We start from the raw sequence: 22,000 nt of genomic DNA, 5'->3' as shown, positions 1-22,000 counted from the left end.
CCTCGACTTTTTGGCTCAAAGATAGGGTGCAGAGGTCGCAGCAGCAGCAACCCGGGGGGGGGGGGGGGGGGGGGAGGGGGGGGGGGGGGGGAGGGGGGGGGTGGGTGGCAACAACGGGTGTGGTGGGCTATTTAAGGTTGTAATGCGGACAAATTTGTTCGCAGTTCATGTTTGATGTTAATTGTTGCTTTGTTGTTTTTGGGGGGGGGGAGGGGGGGAGGGGGGGAGGGACAGCGCGCGTGGGGGGTCGGGCGGGGGGGGGGATATTTGGTAAGAGGGAATATTTTGTAATAGTCTATGGTTAGGGGGGGTAAATATTTTCATGTAAAAAATCTCTTCAATAAAAATTATTTTTAAAAAAATGGTGGCACAATGGCTAGCACTGCTGTCTCACAGCTCCAGGAACCCGAGTTCAATTCCGGTCTCAGGTGACTGTGAGTTTGCACTTTCTTCCCCTGTCTGCGTGGGTTTCCTCCGGGTGCTCCAGTTTCCTCCCACAGTCCAAAGATGTGCAGGTCAGGTGGATTGGCCATGCTAAATTACCCCTTAGTATCCAAAAAGGTTAAGTGGGGTTACTGGGGATAGGGTGGAGGCATGGGCTTAAGTACAGTGCTCTTTCCAAGGACTGGTGCAGACTTGATAGGCCGAATGGCTTCGTTCTGCACTGTAAATTCTATGATTCTATGATCCGCGTGGGCCGGTTAGATCGTGAGAGAGGTTCAAATCGGGAAGCGTGTGGGCGTCAAGCAATTTGTGATCGAACCGGCGCGCTCCCGTTACACAGAGCAAAGCTAATTGAGGCTAATTAGGGCAATCTCCATCTCATTAGTGAGTTGGAAGCCCGATCTAATGGCCTCCTGTGATCTAACCAGCTCCCCAGTGAGAGGTCACCCAGGTGATTAGTACTGGTCCACACAAACGTGGACCAGGCGTCCCGGCACCTGAGGGCCTGCCAGGCCATTGGAGGCCCTTGGATGGTCAGGGACAGGGCAGGGTGGCAGCCTGGCTCTCCCTCTGGCACTCAGGCACTCCACTCTGGCACCGTCACTCTGGCAGTGCCAAGATGCCTGGGTGGCATTGCCAGGCTGGCAGGGGCACTGTCATGTTGGCAGTGTCATGGTGTTTGGGTGCCAGAGTGGGAGCCAGGCTGCCACTCTGCCCTATCCCTGCCAGGGACTGGGGCCTGAGGGGTGCCATGCCCATGAAAGAGGGATGTGACGGAGTATGACGGGTGGAGGGGGTGAAGGGCGGGTATAAGGGGCCTTGGGAAGGTTGGAATGTGACAGGTGGGGGACCTGAACAGCAGGGGCATGCAGAGCAAAGCCAACACAGCTTGCAGCCATGTCACCAAGGATACCAGCCCCACGATTCGGGGATGCCAACCTGGCCAGCCTGTTGGGCGCGGTGGAGTCCTGATGGGGTGCCCTGTTCCCTCGAGGGTCTCAGAGGATCAGCCACAGGGAAGTCAGAACTGCTGAGAACGGCTGTCAGCTTGGGGAAAGTGACCAGGAGGACCGTGCACCCAGTGCCGTAAGAAGATCAACGACCTCCACTGGGTCGCACGGATGGGTTGGCACCAGCTCCGCCCCATCCAACAACATTCCGTGCTCCGGCCCACCCATGCCCAGCAGTGACGCCCACGCCACCCCCCATACACCCATTCCCCCTATACACCCCATCCCTCCATACTCCCCACTGCAAACAGCACCATCCCCCCCTCCCACTTCCCCCCGCGATAAGGGACTCCTGCAGCTCACAATGTGTCCTCTCCGTCCCTAACTCCAATAGATGGAAAAGGGCCAGGACGGGTGGTGGGGTGCCGGACACCAGAGTCCTCAACCCCTACGAGGAACGGGCAGCACCAATTCGGCACAGCAAACCCAACACAGCTCGCAGCAATGGCACCGAGGAGTCCAGCCCCGCGATTCGGGAATGCCGACCAGGCCAGCCTGTTGGACGCTGTTGAGATCAGATGGGATTCCTTCCTCTCCCCCCCCCCCCCCCCCCCCCCCCCGATGTCTCAAAGGGTCACCCAAATTTAGCCAGTGCCACCTGGAAGTGGCAGCGGCTGTCAGCTTGAGGCGAGTCACCAGGAAGACTGGCACCCAGCGCTGGTGAGGGTGGCTGAGGACAGATCTGTCACCAATGTGGGTGTTTCCGTATGTTGCAGAAGTGAGGATCCACCGGCTCCCACCCAGATGACCTGTCACACATGAGTTGTTAATGCCAGACAGACAAACTCATCCCTCCCACTGACCATATGTCCACTCTCCCACAGGATCTCCATCCAACGGTGCTGGCTCATCCGGGGTGGTTCCTTCCCCCCGTCTCCCATCAGAACACCTCGGAGGGGAGCATTGAGGAGACCACCATATTCGCGGTACGGCTGTCATCCCCACCCTCCACCAACTCAGAGACACACACCTCAATGGGCGATAGTACTGGACAGGGGGCGAAAGAGTGGTTTCTGGGGCACATTCTGGTGAACATCTCACAGTTGCCAATGCACACCAGGTGGAGGCAGGAACGTCCAGGCAAGACATCAGTCAGAGGTCTGCTGGATTCGAGGACCCAGCCGGGTCTCAGTCAGATGGTGATGCAGTAGATAGGGGGCAGCCGTGATTTTCAGAAAGGGTGTCAGCGACACTCTTTGGTCCATAGCCAATTGGAGAAGTCCCAGAGGCTATGGGTGCAGGAGATAGCTGGTATTGTGTGGCACTGAGGTCAACACTGCTGGGGTGCCGACCGCAGTGGAGAGCCTGGTGCATAATGTCAGCAGCATGAGGGTATCCAAGGGGGAGCTCAGTCAGTGACAGCCATGGCTGAGTGCCTCGACAGCATGTCCCAGTCCCAGTCGGACCTTGATAAGGCGCTGGGAGAGGTGTCCCAGTCTCAGATGGGCATAGCTGAGGTACTCCCGAGCATGTCCCAGTCACTGAGGAGCATCGCTGAGGGCGTCAACACCATGTAGCAGACATTGGGGAGCCGCCATGGTTGGCAGAGACGGATGACAGAGGGGCAGCCAGAGCTCAATCCTGAGGTGAACCCCAGGGCCCTACGGGCATCATCCAGGAGGAGGGGGGCACAGGATACCAAACCGGAGACGCCCTACGAAGTGGCTGCCACCAGCTCCTCCAAGACCCACCCCCTGACAGCGGCGCTTCTCAGAGTCAGCACCCGGAACTGGGTGGAACAGTGGGGCAAGTGCCACCGGCAAGTGGGCCAGGGCCCTCTGGCCCCAGAGGACCCCCGCCAGGAGCACTGAAAGTCACAGGACATGGTAGGCAGCGAGCTGTCTCCACCTTTGATGTGCATCCTGGGGTCAGATGTAGGTGCAGTGGTAGAGCACGGAAGGCTAAGCAGGGTGAGGATCACTGAGAGGGCACTGGGGAAGAGGTGCGGGGGGGGGGGGGGGGGGGGGGGGGGTCCGGCATAAGGGGGCGGGTGCAATTAGGAGGCAGGAAGGGTTGGGGAGAGGGGTTGGGACAGGTGGGGAAGGTGGGGCAGCACCAGCGGGGCGAGGCGTAATTGGGGACACATTTGTACAGCATTAAAAAACGGTACATTCGAGAAGTCTGTTGCCTCTGGCACTTTCTGCTGCAATGCGGGCCGACCTCCAATCCCCTGAAAGGCCACCGGGCACAGAGGTGCTGGATGTCTCCCCTTCCCCACCCTCACCGACCCAGGCACACCACGTGCAGGCGATGGGTGTGAGCGAGCACTCAGCAGACGAACAGGAGTCAGACTGTGGCATAGATTGAGGAGAACCAGCACTCAATTCTCAGTGGGTTATCTTCACTATAACATCATAACTAGGTATAGGGTGGCATAGTGGTAATGTCACTGGACTAGTAATCAAGAGGCCCAGCTTAATGCTATAAGGACACAGTTTCAATACCCACCAAAGCAGCTGGTGGTATTTAAATTCAATTAATAACTGTAGAATTTCACCAGACTGATTCCTGGGATGGCAGGACTGACATATGAGGAGAGATTGAATCAGTTAGGATTGTATTCACTGCAGTTCAGAAGGATGAAGGAGGATCTCATAGAAGCCTGTAAAATTCTAACACTACTTGATAGGCTCAATGCAAGAAGAATGTTCCTGGTGGTGGTTGAGTCCAGAACCAAGGGGCACAGTCTGAGGATACGGGGTAGTCCATTTCGGACAGGGTTGAGGAGAAATTTCTTCACCCAGAGAGTTGACCTGTGGAATTTGTTACCACAGGAAGTAGTTGAGGCCATGTTTTCAAGAAGCAGTTAGATATAGCACTGAGGGCGAAGGAGACGATCAGAGCACAGATCCGCAAATGGAATCTGATGAGTCTGGTGGAGGAAGTAAAAAGGGACCAATAGAGGTGGGACACAATCCCACTCTCATGGCAGGGAGAGTGCAGACAATCAAGATGAACGTACTGCCCAGGTTCCTCTTCCTGTTCAGATCCTTATCGATCTGCATCCCCAAGACCGTCTCTAGCACGGTAGATAAAATAATCATGGAGTTTGTGTGTATGGGGGAGAGAAGGGGGGGAAAATCCAAGGATCCAAAAGAGGGTCCGACAAAGAAAAAGCAGTATGGGAGGCCTGGCCCTTCCAAAACTACAGGCCGGGTTCTCCGCCGGCGTGATTCTCCGTTATGCCGGCGCCCGGGGGTTTCCCAACGGCATGGGGCTGCCCCACAATGGGAAACCCCATTGACCGGCCGGTGTAACGGAGAATCCCGCCGGCCGCTCGGGCCATAAGTGTGACGAGGCGGGGCGGAGAATCCCGCCCACAATTTTACCATTGGGTGGCCACAGCAGAAAGAGTGAGGGGATGGGTGAATGAACCGGGAGCAGAATGGGTGAAGGTGGACGAGAGTTCCTGTATAGGGATGTACCTACAGGCCCTAGTCATGACAGCACTCCCATCCCCACCATCCAAACACTCAAAAAGGATAGTGGTTGTAGCCTTGCTCCAGACATGCTACCGGTTGACGCAAAACTTCGGCAATGAAGTTCCCGTGAAAATACCCTATTCGCCACACTATGGCACCTGTTCGAGTACACTGAGGGAGAATTCAGAATATCCAATTCACCTAACAAGCATGCCTTTTGGGACGTGTGGGAGAAAACCTACCCAGAAAGGGGGAGAACATGCAGACTCCACACAGACAGTGACCCAAGCCGGGAATCAAACCCAGGGGCGGGATTCTCCGACCCCCCCCGCCGGGTCGGAGAATCGCCGGGGGCCAGCGTCAATCCTGCTCCCGCCGTGTCCCGAATTCTCCGACCGGCAAAAAGTCGGCGAGGCGCCAATCCCGTCGCCTGCCTCGGAGAATGGCGGGAGCCGGCGGGTGGTTATGGGTCCTGGTGCTGCCCGTATTCTCCCGGCCGGATGGGCTGAAGTCCCGCCGACGTGAGCACGGGTCACGTCGGCGTAAATCAAGACAGGTATTTAACGGCGTCAACCAGTGCTGATGGTTGACGCCGTTCAGCGCGGAGGTAGGTCACCGGCGTGGGGGGTGGCCGCAGGAGAAGAGACAACGTGGCCGCAGTCTGTGGGTGGGGGGAGAGGGGTGGGGGGGTTGGTGAGAGTGAGAGCAAGTGGCCGCGGGGGGGGGGGGGGGGGGGGGGGGGGGGGGCGTTTGGGAGGGGTGGCGCGAGCGAGTGCCGGGGAAGGGAGGGGAGAGCGCCGGGGAGGGTGGGGGGAGAGTGCAAGTGCCGGGGAGTGGGGGGGGAGAGTGCGGGTGCTATGGCGAGTGTGTGTGCTGGCGGGGGGGGAATGGGAGGTCGTCCGCCTGGCCAGGTGCCATCCTCCCACTGCCGCGCCCATGCAGTCCATGGCACCTGGCTGCCGGGGGGTAGGGGGGGTACGGGCAACGATGACATGTTATCGTTGTCTCTCTCTCTCTCTCTCCCCCCCCCCCCCCCCCCCCCCCCCCCCCCCCCCCCCCCCCCCGCAGGCTGTCATGTTTTCTGATCAGCCAGCGATGATAGCCACCGTGGCGGCAGCCACTATTCTATATGTTGCCCTGGAGGAGGAGGAGGAGGGTGGCAGAGAGGCAGCGCAGGCTGGCGCAGAGGGGAATGCCGCATGGGGGCAGATGGCAGGTGCCCAGGCTGGAGGGCCACCCGCCCGACAGGATGAGGAGGAGGGGAGCACAAAGAGGAGGAGCACGGGGAGAGGGCGGAGGACGTCGTGGCACCACAGCGACGGAGACGCCCGAGGAGGCCCCGTGTGTACTGGCCTCGTTCGTCGTACAAGGACCTCACGGACCGGGAATGCAGGAGGAGACTCCGGATGAGCCGTGAAACCGTGGCACACATCTGCCACCTGCTGGCACACCTGGCACCGCGTGGCGCTGGGGCGGACACCCTCTCCCCGTGTCCATCAAGATTACTGTGGCCCTGAACATTTATGCCACGGGGTCATTGCAGGCACCGAGTGGGGACCTGTCCGGCATCTCACAGACATCGGTGCACCGGTACATCCGGGCAGTGACAGACGCCATTTATGCAATTGCGGACCGCTACATCCGGTTCCCTGTGGACCGGGCCAGCCAGGATGCCCGGGCCGTGGGCTTCTTTGCCGTGGTCGGTTTTCCCATGGTCCAGGGGGCAATCGATGGGATGCACGCCGCCCTGTGGCCACCTGCAGATAACAGGGCCGTGTTCACCAATAGGAAGGGGATGTATTCCATGAACATCCAGGTGGTCTGTGACCACCGCATGATGATCCTGCACGTCTGCGCCCGGTTCCCGGGCAGTTGTCAGGACTCATACGTGTTGTCGCGGTCTTACATCCCTGGCATGTTCGAGGGACGCCACCCCCGGCTGAGGGTCTGGTTGCTGGGCGACAGGGGTTACCCGTTGCGGTCGTGGCTGATGATGGAGGCCACAGAGTGACGCGGAGAATCGCGACAACGATGCCCATGCAGCAACAAGGGGTGTGATCGAGAGGTGCTTTGGGCTGCTGAAGATGCATCTCTGGGGGGCCCTCCAGTACCCGCCAGATAGGGTCGGCCACATCATTGTGGTCTGCTGTGTCCTGCACAACATCGCCCAGCAGAGGGGCGATGTGCCGCAGGCAGAGGAGGGGGGAGTGGAGGAGCAGGAGGAAGAGGTGCAGACCTCCCCAGATGAGGGAGATGGGGGCAATGGTCAGGGCAGACGGGCTGGACATGGGCGGGTGGCAGCCCAACATTACCGTCTGGGCCAGCGAGCACGGGACAGGCTGATAGCCGCCCAGTTCACTCACTAGGGGGCGTACGAATCGGCGAGTATGGCCACATACCGCACACCATGGCAACATCCGACCACCCTCACCCCCCCCCCTCACCCACCCAGCACCAACACCCTAATCCCCCCCAACCACCAGCAACCACCCCCACCCCACCCGCATGCACACCACCCCTCCATTGCACATCCACCTGCGGCACGCCGGGCCGGGCTCACATGGATGCCGGTGGAAGCGTGTCTATTGCAGGCCATGGAGGATGATGACAACACACTCCGCGATGAGCTCCTGGCTCCACATCGTTGGACAATGTCTGACCCATGGCCACAGTACCACCCTCCAGCCAGACCATCCCTGCATGCGGCCGTGACACTGCAGCGCACGGTCCCATCCTCTGGAGAGGGCGGCCCAGGTGGAGTGGGGGCACACTCACCTGGGGCCGACGTAAGACTACCCCTCACACACACACTGGCGCTCAACGTACATGACACCCCCGCACACTTCGGACAGAACACAAAGGCAGCTTCTGTAGGTGTGAAAGTGATTTTAATTACAAACTGTCCATACACGTGCCCTAGCCCCTAAAACTCGTCCGTGCTCTTCACCCATGCCAACTTACTCAGTGTCTAGTTGTTTAACCTTACGGGCCCTTTAACTACGCCAAGGTGGTTCCCCAGACAGTACAGCAGAACTGGAAGTGGACTCCTGCGATTCCTGCCCTGTGACTCGGGATCCCTTTGGCGGCCGTTTCCGGTGGCGGCCCGACCTAGATGGGCCAGGCTGCGGCTCGGGCGACTGGGATGACATGCTGCCAGCCTGTCCTGCCAGTTGCCCAGCAGATGCACCTGGGACGGGGGGGGGTCCGAGGTGTCGTGGTGTTCCGGGACCTCCCCTACAGGGGGACCCGGGACGGGCCCCAGCACCTCCTCCTCCCTCGGGGTGCCCAATGGCCCCCGGGCCTCCACATGGGTCGGGGGTGCGAACGGATCGGCCATCCGACGCCCCCTGGCACCTGGCGCTGCCAGTCCTGGAGGCCCATGCTGGTATCGACAAGGGTCTGTAGGTTTGCAGCCATGGAGCTCAGGGAGTTGGCCATCCCTGTCTGTGTCTGGGCGACGCCGGCCAGCACCTGGGCAATGGCGCCGATGCCCTCAGCCATGGCCTGCTGAGACTGGGCCATGGCCTGCTGGGACTGGCCCATGGCCTGCTGAGACTGGGCCATGGCCTGCTGAGACTTGGCCACGGCCTGCTGGGACTGCGCCATGGCCTGCTGAGACTGTGCCATGGCCTGCTGGGACTGTGCCATGGCCTGCTGAGACTGGGCCACGGCGTTGAGTGCCTCTGCCATCTGCCGCTGGCTCTGGCTCATGGCTTCCTGTGCGAGGGAAGCAAAGTCCTGGGCCACGGATGCCGCCTGCACGGAGCGCCCCAGGCCTCGCATCCTGCTCCCCAAATCTGACACCGTCGCACCCTTTGCCTCCACCGCAGACGCCACCCGTGCGGTTTCGGCCTGGGTGGCACGCATGACCGGCACCATTCTCAGCTCCTGGACGTGGGTGAACTCCTCCACCTGCGTCTGCAGCCGCCGCAGACCAGCCATCATCCTCTTCGTTCGTCCCAGGTTTGGTGGCTGCATCGGGTCTATGGGTGGGTGTGGTAACTCCAGGAACCCGGGACCCGTCTGGGCGGCAGATGTTCGCTTGCGCCAGGATGCCCCCCGACCTCCCGGCCCCTCAGCTGCTCCTACCTCCACCTGCTGTACCGGTACGGCAGTGTTGTGCGCACCAGTGAGTGTACCAGAAGTCTCATCACTAAAGTGCCCAACCGAGGTAAGTGTCTCTGCGATGGTGGAGGGTGTTGGAGAAAGCAGTGGCGTTGTGTCGTGTGCATCGTCAGACTCCGAGTCCATGGTTCCCTGGGGTGGCGCCTCATCTCCACCCGTCCGCTGTGTGTCACTGTCCTGTCGTTCAGTCTCATGTGTGGCAGTGTCCTGGGTAGGGGTGGTGTCCTGAGTAGGGCTATCCTGGGTAAGTATGTCCTGGCTCGGCTGCGACGGGGACCTGTGGCTGCTCCCCTCGTCGCTGGGTGTCACACGCCTGCGTCGCCGCACCTGCACGAGACGCGGGCGTCGTCTCTGTGGTGCTCCATGTCTCTCCCTCTCCCGTGGCCGCCCTGGGGGGGCCTGCGGGCGTCGCACACCAGAGGGGCCGGGTCTCTCCCTCTCTCCTGGCCGCCCTGGGGGGGGCCTGCGGGCGTCGCACGCCAGAGGGGCCAGGTCTCTCCCTCTCTCCTGGCCGCCCTGGGGGGCCTGCGGGCGTCGCACATCAGAGGGGCCGGGTCTCTCCCTCTCTCCTGGCCGCCCTGGGGGGGCCTGCGGGCGTCGCACACCAGAGGGGCCGGGTCTCTCCCTCTCCAGTAGCCGTCCTGGGGCATCCTGCGGCCGGTCAGTATCCGTGGGGACAGGTGCCTCGACCTTTGGTCCTGAAATACACAATACAGCATACATGGTTAGACACGCGGGCGGTGATCGGGGGATATGGGGGAGGGGGGTATGGGGGATATGGGGGAGGGGGGATATGAGGAGAGGGGATATGGGGGATATGGAGAGGGGGGATATGGGGGAGGGGGGATATGGGGAGAGGGGATAAGGGGGACATGGGGAGGGGGATATGGGGGATGTGGGGAGGGCGGGTGGGTGGCACGGGTTAAGGGCAACAGTGTTAGACAGGTATATGACTGCACGACAGCAGTTGTGCGCACATTGGCAGAGGTCGCAACAGGCTAGGGTTAGGGTCAGGATTAGGGTTAGGGTTAGGTAGAGTCAGGGTCAGGGGTAGGGTCAGCGTTAGGGGTAGGGTTAGGGTCAGGGTTAGGGTTAGGGTAGAGTCAGGGTAGGGTCAGGGTCAGTGTTAGGGTTAGTTGCACGTGGGGGTGTGCTGCTCATCGGGGAGGGGGGGTGGGGGGGACTCACCCTGGCTGCTCTGACGAGGTCGTTGACCTTCCTTGTGGCACTGGGTGCCTGTCCTCGGTGTCACAGCCACAGCGCTGACAGCCTCTGCCACCTCCCTCCACAGGCGCCAGCTGAGGCGTGGGGCGACCCCGCGGCCATGTCCGGGGTACAGGTCCTCCCTCCTCTCTTGAACAGCATCCAGGAGAGCCTCGATGTCGCGCTCCTGGGACCTCGGGGCTGCGCGGCAGAAGACCATGTTTGGAGATCTTCCGGGGGGGGGGGCCGTCTTTTGTGCTGCCGTCCACAGCGGGTGATGCCGTCGCGAATGGCGTCACGCTGCTGCTAGCCCATTCAGGCCCGGAGAATTCGCGACGTTTGGGGGGGGCCGATGCCGGAGTGATCCGCGTCGTTTTTGGCGCCGGGTCCCGGCCATCGCACCGATTATCGGAGAATCCCGCCCCAGGTCCCTGGCAATGTGAAGCAACAGTGCTAACCACTGCGCTGCTGTTCCGTCCGCTTCCGTGAGCACCAAGTTATCATTCATCCTGTGTAATATCTGTAAGGAATTAGAGAGGATGAGAGATCGACAACTAGTGGTGTCTTCCATCTCCTGCCATCTGACACGCCCAGCCCACGCACCCCTGGCCGCAGCATGCCTCTTGGTCACCGACCCCACACCATGTACCCCACACACCCGCAGTAACGTTACCTGGATGAGGCGCTGGTTCCCCTTCCCAGCGTATACACCCACCCTCTGGTCGCAGAAATGTTCTTGGTGCTGGGGCCCAGCCCCTGGGTGTTTGGATGTTGGCTGCTGCATCTATGGTGTTGCTTCCTGCTTCCTGCAGTGCTCAGACACAGTATCACAATCTGACAACTGCCACATGCTGCATGGCACACCTACCCATGGGAATCTCTGGAATACTACCCAAGCCACATGCAAATTGGCATAGGGATGAAAAAATGAGGGAACTAAACACGCGGTTAAAGGAGTGGTGCAGGAAAGAGGGGTTCCACTTCATGGTGCACTGACACAGTATTGGGACATGAGGTGATTTGTACCATTGGGACGATCTCCACCTGAATCGATCTGGGACCAGTATCCTAGTGAAAAGGATAAATAGGGTGGTCACAAAGACTTTAAACTAGAAAATGGGGGGAAGAGAATGTTCAAACTACAAGAAGTATAGTGGTTAATAGGAACCAATGCAATAGGTCAGCATGTGAGTAGAAGGTTAATAGGATGAAAGGGCAGGGCTAGTCAAACGACTACGGAGAGGAAAGGAAACGTAAAAAATCCAAATGCAAGGTTGACTGTTGGAGTGAAAATTGGGGACGAGGCTGAGTGACAGGCGCTGCCGGTACACTCGAGGCCTGATGCGGCGCCTCATTCTCACCTCCTCCTCGGCCTGTTGAGTGGCCAACCCTTCATCCTTCCCAGCAAGCTCTCTGCTGCAGCGTCCTCTCCCAGCAGCTCCTGCTCATACAGCCTCAGTGCATCCCCCAGGACTGCAGCAGCAAGGCAGATGGCCACCATTCCTGGTTGGATTCTGAAATCCATTGCCTGCAGGCGGTGAAAGGCAGACATGTTAGCCTGGTGCGTACCCCTGTGCCAAACCAGGTCCAACGGGCTACACGATGGCCCCGGCCTGCACTGCAGCCCCTGCTCCTGCATTTTCCCGACCCCATACTATATACCAAGGGCGTTTACTGTGCGTGTGGCGTACAGTGCATTCACATCACTGTCGAAGCACCGGAGTTTTCCATCGGGATCCTCGATTTCCTGCTGACGCGCGATTCTCCGCCCGATTGTGCTTCACGATTCCAGCATCGCTGAGCGGAGAATCCCACTCATAGTATCCCAAATGGAGAATCTGGCCCCATGTTTCTGGATTTATGGGGCAAGAAGGTCCACTCTTAATGATCCCTCAGTTGGATAGTTTTACATGTGCTTCTGTGGAAATGGAGGCAGAGATTGATTGGGGACCTGCTGTCACATGCTTTATTGCTTTCTGCAGTGAAGAATAAGCTTCCTTGAGTGTCACAAAGGAGAATTGTATACAGAAGAGTCGTCCCTGCCAGTTGCTGTACATCCTTGGTGAGTGACCTCAGACCTTGTACATCGCACCGATGCACAGTAGCAGCAGTGTGTACAAGATGCACTGTAGGAACTCACAAAGCCTCCTCAGACAGCAACTTCCAAACCCACCGCCATTAACGTCGAGAAGGACAAGGGCAACAGATGCATTGGAACACCACCAGTGGGTCCACAATCCCCCCAAACAGCACGGTAGGTGGACCTACACCAATTGGGCAGCACGGGTTCAAAAAGGCACCACTCTCTCAAAGGCAATTAGGGATGAGCAATAAATGCTGGCCAAGCCAGCAATGCCCACATCACATGAATTAATTTTAAAAATATTTCCAGCAGAGCACCTATGAGTTCTTGGAAGCCATTGGCAGCCTTCTCCTCCCCGTCTATGGACGGGAGGTATATTTGTGCTCATGGTCTGTGGATCATTAAGTGGACAATATCACCAACATTATCTAAAAAATGTTAAACTAAAAAACTCAACAAACAAATTTATACTGTACATCTTCAAAGCATGTTTTTAAAAATATAAATTTAGAGTACACAATAATTATTTTTCCAATTAAGGGGCAATTTAGCATGGCCAATCCACCTAACTGGCATATCTTTGGGTTGTGGTGGTGAAACCCACGAAGACACGGGGAGAATGTGCAAACTCCATACGGACAGTGACCCGGGGCCAGGATCGAACCTGGGCCCACAGCACCGTGAGGTAGCAGTGCTAACCACTGCGTGTGCTGCCCCGCTCCAATTTGTGATTTTTTTTTTTGCACGTTACATGACTTCTTTAGTGGAAAAATGAGCTGGATTCTCCGTCGGCCGATGCCAGTATTAGGGTCAACAATCCGGCGGAGAATCTCAAAATGAGGATCGGCACCAGGCGCAGTGGTCACCGTTCTGAACATGATGCTCCGCCGCCACCGCAACCCTCGCCCCCGCTGGTACCAGCATCGAGGTCCATGACTACACTCCAGTGGGAGTATGAAAATGTATTCATGCCTGGCACCCTTTTTCTGGCCACGGGTCAGGGAATCATGTGGAACCAGATCATTTGTGGTTGACTAGCATGGCCCTGGTGTGGTGAACTTCACTGTGGGCACTGGGGGTTGACTGTATGGGGGGGTCCTTTTAGTCAGGAAGTCCCTGGGTAGATCTCGGTATTGTAGGTGTCCAGAGAGGGTGGGGGAAGGTGGAGCACCCTATTATAGGGTTCCTTGGGGGGGGGGTCTCCATCTTGTGGCTGTCCCAGTGGGTGTGTCTCCCTATTACAGGGGTCTTTGTGGGGGGGGGTGTTCTCCGTATTTTAGGTGTCCGGGGAGGTCTCATGGTTGCAGAGGACCCAAGTGAGGGTGGGGGTCTCCCTATTCCAGGGGTCCCTGCAGGGGGGGTCTCCCTCATTAGGGGATACCTGGAGGGGTCTCCTCGTATGGGGGTCCCTTGAGGGAAATTCTTCCTCATTAAGGGGTTCCTGGGGGGGGGTGTTCCCTCGCCAAGGGGTCCCCGGGGGATAGGGAGGTCCCTTTGGGTGGGGGGTGGCTATCGGCGGGTCACATCACCCCCGTACCCGGTGGAAGGGTGGGGGCTGCGGGCTGCTATGTGGTGCTCGAGAGGGATGGGGTGTTCCGGGGCTGATTTGCCGTGCGTGGGGGGGGGGGGGGGGGTTGAGGGTAGATGGCCACAGAACTTCGTTATCGGTCTGAACACTCGAAATAGCAGCCCAGTGTGCATACTCATATTCCTCGCCATGTATAAATTTGCATGGCAAGCGTACGGAATTGCTTCCCGCTTTGGGCTCCCGGGGGATTGTAAAACAGGTGCAATTTTCCTCTGACAGGAGAACATACGGTGGGATTCACCATAGTCCTACACCAAAATCAGGAAAGGCAATTGGGCGGAGAATTGGTTTTGAGTCCATAATGATGGAAAGCGCCGGTTCACACCAAATTGCAATTCTCCGATGCTTCGACAGCGGCATCAATGTGTTCCACTCCACATGTACAGTAAACGCCATTTGCATATCATTAGTGGGCCTGACCCGGTATTCTCTGGGCCTCAGCGATGCTCCGCCTCCACCTCAGGGAATTCCTTTTTTTTAAATTTAGAGCACCCAATTATTTTTTTCCAATGAAGGGGCAACTTAGCATGGCCAATCCACCTACCGTGCACATCTTTTGGGTTGTGGGGGTGAATCTCACACAGACACGGGGAGAATGTGGAAACTCCACACGGACAGTAGCCCGGGGCTGGGATCGAACCCGGGTCCTCGGCGGCGTGAGGCAGCAGTACTAACCACTGCGTCACCGGGGGGGAATTCCTGACGCCGAGGTTCACTCGTGCTTTTTAAAATCGGGAAACAGGCGATGAAGGAGAGAGAGGAGGTAGGACATGCAGATGGGCGACTGTGGGCTGTCAGTCCTGACATTGGCCAGGCTGGCTGAGTGGGCGGGGAGGGGGGGGGGGGGGGGGGGGGGGCGGGGGGGGGGGGGGGGGCGGTGCGGGACCATGCGGGGCTGAAATGCAGGGGGCCACCATGTAGCCCGTTGGACCTGGTTGAGAATAGGGGTACGCACCATGTTAACAGAGGCCTTTCACTTCCTGCAGACAATAGAGATTGGAATACAAACAGCAATGGTGGCCTTCCTCCTAGTCACTGCAGCCACCGGGGATGCCCTACGGCTGAATAAGCCTAAGCTGCTCGAGGAGGAGGCTGCTGCAGCAGCGGAGGCTGCCCCAGAGGAACAGGAGCAAGCCAGTGAGGATGGAAAATCAGCCGACCAACAGGCTGAGGAGGAGGAGGTGGGAAGGAGGCACTACTACAATGACGCCCATGCCACGACAAGGGGCGTGATCAAGCCGTGCTTCGGCATCCTGAAAATGCAGTTCAGGTGCCTGATGGCTCTGGAGGAGCCCTGCAGTATCGCGCTGGGAGGGTCACCCACATTGTAGCGGCCTGCTGTGTCCTCCACAAAATTGCACAGCAGAGTGGCAATGTGCTGGAGGAGGAGGATGAACACCAGTCCCGTCTGATGAGGAGGATGCGAGGTAGGGTGGGATGGGCAGGACATGAGGCCCGGGCAGGTACGGGAGGCCACACAACTTGTGCACCAGGCTGACGCGCACGGGTTGCTCGAATTGCCTCCAGGTTCACCGACTAGGGGGACTTGCCAGGGGCACAGACACCGCATCCCATCTCCACCGCCCCCCAGCTTGCAACCCCCTCCGTGAAGCCTACCTGCCTCAGTACAGGGTGCCTGTCCTGGATTGACAGGAATAGCGGGTCTGGCCCATGGGATGGAGGATGATGACAAAGCGCTCTGCGAAGAGCTCCGCATCATATGATGTCTGACTCCTGCCCACGGTAGCACTTTCCACCGCCCACCTGGGTGATCCCTGCATGCGAACTGGCCATTCCATCACACGGTCCCATCGAATCGCTGGGGTGGCGGAGGTTGGGGTGGTGGTTGGGAGGGGACACTGGAGCGGTGACTGGTGGCTGAACTGCAGTCCCTGTGCCAAGCCCACCCACAACCTCCACCCATTCCCATCCCCCCACCCCTGCACCCCTCTGCAGCCAGCCCAGACCAGGCCACCCCTCACACCCTTTGACAGAGCACTGAGGTAGGTTGTGACATTGTGCACAGGTATTTAATGTGAACAAATATATACAGGTTTGTGCCCTAGCCCCCAATGCTACACTGTGCCCTGCACCCATGCCAATTTAACTGGTGCCTATTTTACTGGCCTTACAGGTCTGAATGCTACGTCTAGGTCAGGGGTGGGCAAACTACATGCATGCAAACCGCATGCGGCCCGCCAAAGGTCTTTATGCGGCTCACCAAGATCAAGAATTTTTTTTTTAAATTTTAAGGTTAAAGCTGTTGGGTTACTGGTATAGGGTGGATACGTTGACTTGAGTAGGGTGATCATTGCTCGGCACAACATGTGTTTCATGTGAAGTTTCTACTTTAAAATATTAATTAATAAAAATTAATTGCTTTTTTTCCTTTAAACTGAGTTACTTTGTTTCTCAAATAAATGTGTTTCATGTAAAGTTTCTACTTTAAAATATTAATTAATAAAATTAATTGCTTTTTTTTCTTTAAAAACCTTTTATTTTGGCTATTTTAAATATTAATTATTTTACTTAATATACTATGCGGCCCTTTAAAATTGTGAATTTCTGAATGTGGCCCTTGCACGGAAAAGTTTGCCCACCCCTGGTCTAGGTGGATCCGCTGATGGCACACCAAGAGTGGAGGCGACCTGCAGTGATTCCCGCCCTGTGACCGTGCTGTCTCCTGGGGGCGACTGCGTTTGGATGGGCCCGGCTGCTACTCAAGTGTCCCAGGTGGCGTGGTGCCACCCATGTGATGCGCCAGGGTTAGGAATGGGGGAAGGGAGTCATCGGCCCTGCGGTGTTTCAGCACCTCCCCTGCGGGAGTCACCGGCATGGGCCCAATCTCCTCCTCCTCCCTCGTGGTGCCCGGTGGCCTGTAGACTACTCCAAGGGACGGGTGTGAGAGCAGAGCTAAACTTGAGGCTCCCCCACCACCTGGCGCTACCAGTCCGGAGACCCGCGCTTGTCTCGACTAGGATCTGCATGCCTGCAGCCATGGAGCACAGGGAGTGGACCACCTTCGTCTGGGACTGTGCCACATCAAACTGCAACTGTGCCACCACCTTCTGGGTCTGTGATACAAGAATAATCTTTACTGGTGTCACAAGTAGGTTCACATTAACACTGCAATGAAGTTACTATGAAAAGCCCCGAGTCACCACATTCCAGCGCCTGTTCGGGTACACAGAGGGAGAATTCAGAATGTCCAATTCATCTAACAAACAAGTCTTTCGGGACTTGTGAGAGGAAACCGGAGCACCCGGAGGAAACCCACGCAGACATGGGGAGGACATACAGACTCCACACATGATGATGCAAGACGGGTCCCTGGCTCTGTGAAGCAACAGTGCTAACCACTGTGCTACCGTGCCGCCCATCAGCCATTGACTGTACCATCTCCCTCTGGTACCGGGCCACCTCCCTCTGGGGCTGTGCCACATTGGCCAGCACCTGGGCAATGCCACCGACGCTCTCAGCCATGGCCCTTTGTGTCTGGCCCACACTCAGGAGCGCCACTGCAATGTCCAGGTGGCTCTGGCACATTGCTCTCTCTGAGAGGGTAGCCCTGTCCTGGACCTCAGCCACTGCCTGCACAGATTGCCCCAGGCCTTGGGGGTTTGTGGTGGGCATGGGCAGTTTGTGGTGGTGAGTGTGTATGAGAGATGAGGACGAGCAGGCCTCACTCTTTTAATTATAACCAGGACAAAATGCCATTGAATCGGTGTGGGTTTTATCAACACCCTGCCTTGGCAGCTCGCAGCCCCTGTGGTTCCTTCTGAACTCATTCTCGGGTAAGCTGGCCTGACTGAAGCCCTCACCGGCCAGCAGCAATGAAGATCGTGCCACTGGAGTCACTTTCTCCCATGATAGGCAGACAAAGTGAGAAATTTTCCCAATTCGCTCCTCAAGGATGAAAATCCAAGTCATTGTCACCACAAAGGCTTCGCTTCTTGTTTCTGCAGATAGAAGGCAATGAGAAATGGATGTCTGTCATTTGGTTCTGAGCTCTCAACTGAACTGTGCAGTGTGGTCCTGACTGCAGATTACACATAACCCTTCAGCACTGGAAAATGTTGCAGCATAAAATTGTCCTTGTGGTTAATGTTGCTCTGAACCCATTGCACATCTATGGGCGAAATGGCTTTCCTTATGAATAGCTACACTACATAATGGGGCATGAATTCTTACCACGACTGCGACGTTTCATTGATTGTTGTTCTTTATCTTGTAATCGCGGAATAAGTGAGTAAATGGTGAACTTTTACTAAGATGACAAAGTGGTAAAATTTCAAGTTTCATCTTCTACTGGAAATAATAAGTGATGTTTTGTCGTAATTTTTACCTCATCAACCATTATCTGTTGAACTTTGCTGCGTGCTGAACACGGGGAAAATGTGCAAACTCCACATGGACTGTGACCCAGAGTCGGGTTCGAACCTGGGACCTTGGTGCCGTGAGGCTGCAGTGCTAACCACTGCACCACCGTGCTTCCCTATGTGCTGAATATCTAACAGAATTTAAAATGCAGAATTTTGACCCCAACTGCATTCATGCCAGTTTACAGATGTAGCAAACATTAGGGGCGCCATTCAACCGAAACATTTTTAAGTGTCATTTTGGGGGTTTTGGCGGGGTCGCGATTCAGCGGGTTGCGATTCAGTGGACTCAAGTTAAAGTCAGCTTTGCTTAACGGGGTGTTGCACGGTGGCTGTAATGCTGAGAAATAACCCATTATCCAATGGTGGTTTCTCCCCACCGAGGTTGTGCATAAGAAGGATTTCCTGAAGCTGAAGCTCGCTAGCAGAAACAGCCATCTGCAGATCGGGCCGCCACTTTGTCCGGAAGCCCAGATCACCCACCCACTCCTTTCAGGCTCCTCCCTGCTTTATCGACCCCCCCTCTCACCTCCCAACCTTAGGGATGTCCCCGGGAACCACCCATCACCACTCTCCCTCTACCTGGCAAGGCCTCCCACTCCAGATCCGACCTCTGGGAGTGTCAGCCTGGCCCGCGGCACTGCCTGCCTGGCACCCTGGCAGTCCCCCTGGAACCCTGGCAGTGCCCCATGAACCCTGGCAGTCCCCCTGGAACCCTGGCAGTGCTCCTGGCACACTGGCAGTGCCAGGGTAGTCCTGCCAGGGTGCCAGGCTGGCAGGACGGAATGAGTCAGGTGACTCGTGTGAGGTTTCATGCCCGGCACGGAGCCCAATGTGGAGCTTGCACATGATTCACCTGTTGCACCAGGACACGCGCCGGGCGTATTGAGGTCATCGAATCGCGCCCTCGTTCTTTCTCACCAGCATTTTAGGTGTGATCCAAACAAGTATTGATCCAAATTTAGTCGGTTTTTGGTGCCTTGGGGAGTTTATCCCTGGTCTAGCCCACACTTAGGGCGGGATTGTCCAGCCGCACCGGTCCGGCGACCGGAGTATCATGTCAGGGGTCAATGGACTTTTCCATTGTCCGCGTCTCGCACGAGGGGATCGTGCAGTGGGCAGGGCTGAAGAATTCAGCCCTTTGAAATTCTTTTAGCAGTGGGGAGCTGAACTTGGCCCACCCACCCCCCAAGTGGGAAGAATTCACTATGTGGCCACTGAAGGACCCCCTTTTCTGCCCCCCCCCCCCCCACCCTACCTTTCGGCCCCCTTCTCTTTTGGGAAACCCCACTTTACCCCCCGCCCAACTATTATGCGGTCCTGTCTTACCCCGCCCCCCCCTTCAACCCCGCACTCTTCGTATCACTCTCTCACTTCCCCTTTCATGGGTTTGGCGTCCCTCAGGCTCCGACACGTCTGTGCCAACCGGTCACCCTGGCTGTGCCAGGTTAGCGCTGTCAGGGTGCCCAATTGGCACTGCCATGGTGCCTGGGTGACGGGAGAGTGCCAGGGTACTGCCATGCCCTGTCCCTCACCTCCAGGTGGGCTCCCATTGCCTCTGACGCCCCGAAGGGGCCATCACGACTGGACTCCACTGGTGTAGGTTCGATCCTCGCCAGTGCAGCTGGTGACTCCCGGGTGCCGGGTGAATGTGGCGTCAAGATGGGTATGTATCGTTAAATGAGCCATTTTAACTATCATTATCTGGATCGGGCACCACGGTTGCACGCCCGATGCGAAGCCTGATTTGGGTCTCTCGCAATTCACCTGTTGCAAATCACACCCTCGGTTAATTATTCTTGAAGTATGAACATAACCTTTTTCTTAAATCTTAATGAGAATCCTGGAAAACACAGGAATCTGCCCTCCTAAGAGTACAAGTCATTTTAACAAGTAAGAATATTCTCACTTATACAGAGCCTTTCATTAATGCATACCTGTTTCCTCTCCTGCTCCTCAATGTTACGTTGGAACTGAAGATCTCGCTCTTTGATTTCATGCCGTTGTTGTTGGACTTTCTTGCTCAGTAGGCCCATGTATTGTAACTTCATGGCATTCCACAGCTTGTACATGTTGTTGTAAGCCTCCAGATGGCGCTAAGTAATGACCAATAATAATGTTTATAATTCACACACAGGCAAATTCAGCACTTTACGCACAAAATCTCGCAAGAGTCAGAAAACAAGATTCTTGCCGGGGGGGCATCTCCTATCCTGATTTTCCCCACTCATCGTGGTGGGTGCATAATGAGTTTCATGCCCACAATGGAGGAGAACCTAATTTTAACACAGTCACATAGAATTAGTGAGCCCCCTGTGCTACATGATCCTCCCTTAATTAATATTCAAATCTCTCCCACATGACATCACATTAGGAAGGGTTACAACATGTTTTGAAAAGGTTTCAGTTGAGGGAATACACATTTTGCAGCTTTTTATTTTAAAGAATGTCCCATTCTGATTTGTTGCTGCTTGATGTAAAGTGGGCACCTGCTCATGCTTTGAGCATCTCACTTTGTTCTACCCCACTCGGCTCTCATTGTCCTTTACAGCCCAAGCACAACGAAAATGTTCTCTCCAAGATATCTTTACCGCTTTCTCTCTCAGCATCTGACTGAGTGACTTCTTATCCGAGGTGATATCAACCCCCATCTCAATTCATCATGCTCTCTCTCCTCTGAATTCGCTGGCCTCTTCACCCCCCCCCCCCCCCCCACCCCCCCCCCCCCCCCCCCCCCCCCCCCCCCCCCCCCCTCCCCTCAGTCCCCTCCAATATAAACTCCCCACCATATTCACAGCTACATCCTTGATCTGACTATTTCACATGCCCACCTGCTCACATATTAATCAACTTAGTGCCATTTCCCATCACCTCTTTATATCACCGTCCACCACCACCCCCCCCCCCCCCACCCCCTTGCCTCTCCCTGCCCACATGTCTTTTTTTTTTTAATTTTTTTTTTTTTCTTTTTTTTTATAAATTTAGATTAGCCAATTATTTTTTCCAATTAAGGGGCAATTTAGCGTGGCCAATCCACCTACTCTGCACATTTTTGGGTTGTGGGGGCGAAACCCACGCAGACACGGGGAGAATGTGCAAACTCCACACGGACAGTGACCCAGAGCCGGGATCGAACCTGGGACCTCAGCGCCGTGAGGCGGTTGTGCTAACCACGAGGCCACCATGCTGCCCACCCAGAGCCGGGATCGAACCTGGGACCTCAGCGCCGTGAGGCGGTTGTGCTAACCACGAGGCCACCATGCTGCCCACCCCTGCCCACATGTCTATTGTCTCGCAGGATCATGATCATGGCTGAGGGCCTCAACATCATGTACTAGTCGCTGAGGGATGTGTCCCAGACACAGGTGGACATCGCCAAGGCACTGCAGAGCACGGCCCAATCACTGAGGAGCATCGCCAAGGGCATCAGCACCATGGTTCAGACAATGGGGACTCTCCAGGCTGGCAGTACCAGATGACTCAAAGGCCTCTGGAGCTCACTCCCGTTGCCCCTCCATCCCATGGAGTCCCCTGATACAGGCATCATCAGGGAGGAGGAAGTGCTCGTGGCCAACGTGGGGCCTGCCACCAACTAGACTATTGTGATCCCCATTTCTTCCGAAATCCCCCTCCTGACATTGGCACATCTCAAGGGCATTGGGCAGAACATGGCACAGTGACACCAGTGACACCGGTAAGTGGCTGGGGGCCCCGGCTCAAGGTCCTCCAGAGGACATCCGCCAAGG

At 56.7% G+C, this 22,000-nt stretch overlaps 1 protein-coding gene across 1 annotated transcript in view; it reads right to left on the bottom strand.

The window, feature by feature from the left end:
- The window catches only part of si:ch211-130h14.4, a 259,467-nt gene that overhangs the window by 176,015 nt on the left and 61,452 nt on the right, over positions 1 to 22,000 (bottom strand). Inside the window, exon 6 of the mRNA XM_038808643.1 lies at positions 20,192 to 20,350. Within this exon, the coding sequence (XP_038664571.1) occupies positions 20,192 to 20,350 (159 nt within the window). The remainder of the gene's footprint in view (positions 1 to 20,191; positions 20,351 to 22,000) is intronic.

The sequence above is a fragment of the Scyliorhinus canicula genome, chromosome 1, assembly GCF_902713615.1.
Source record: "Scyliorhinus canicula chromosome 1, sScyCan1.1, whole genome shotgun sequence".
NCBI lineage: Eukaryota > Metazoa > Chordata > Chondrichthyes > Carcharhiniformes > Scyliorhinidae > Scyliorhinus > Scyliorhinus canicula.
This window is presented reverse-complemented; position numbering and strand designations above follow the sequence as displayed.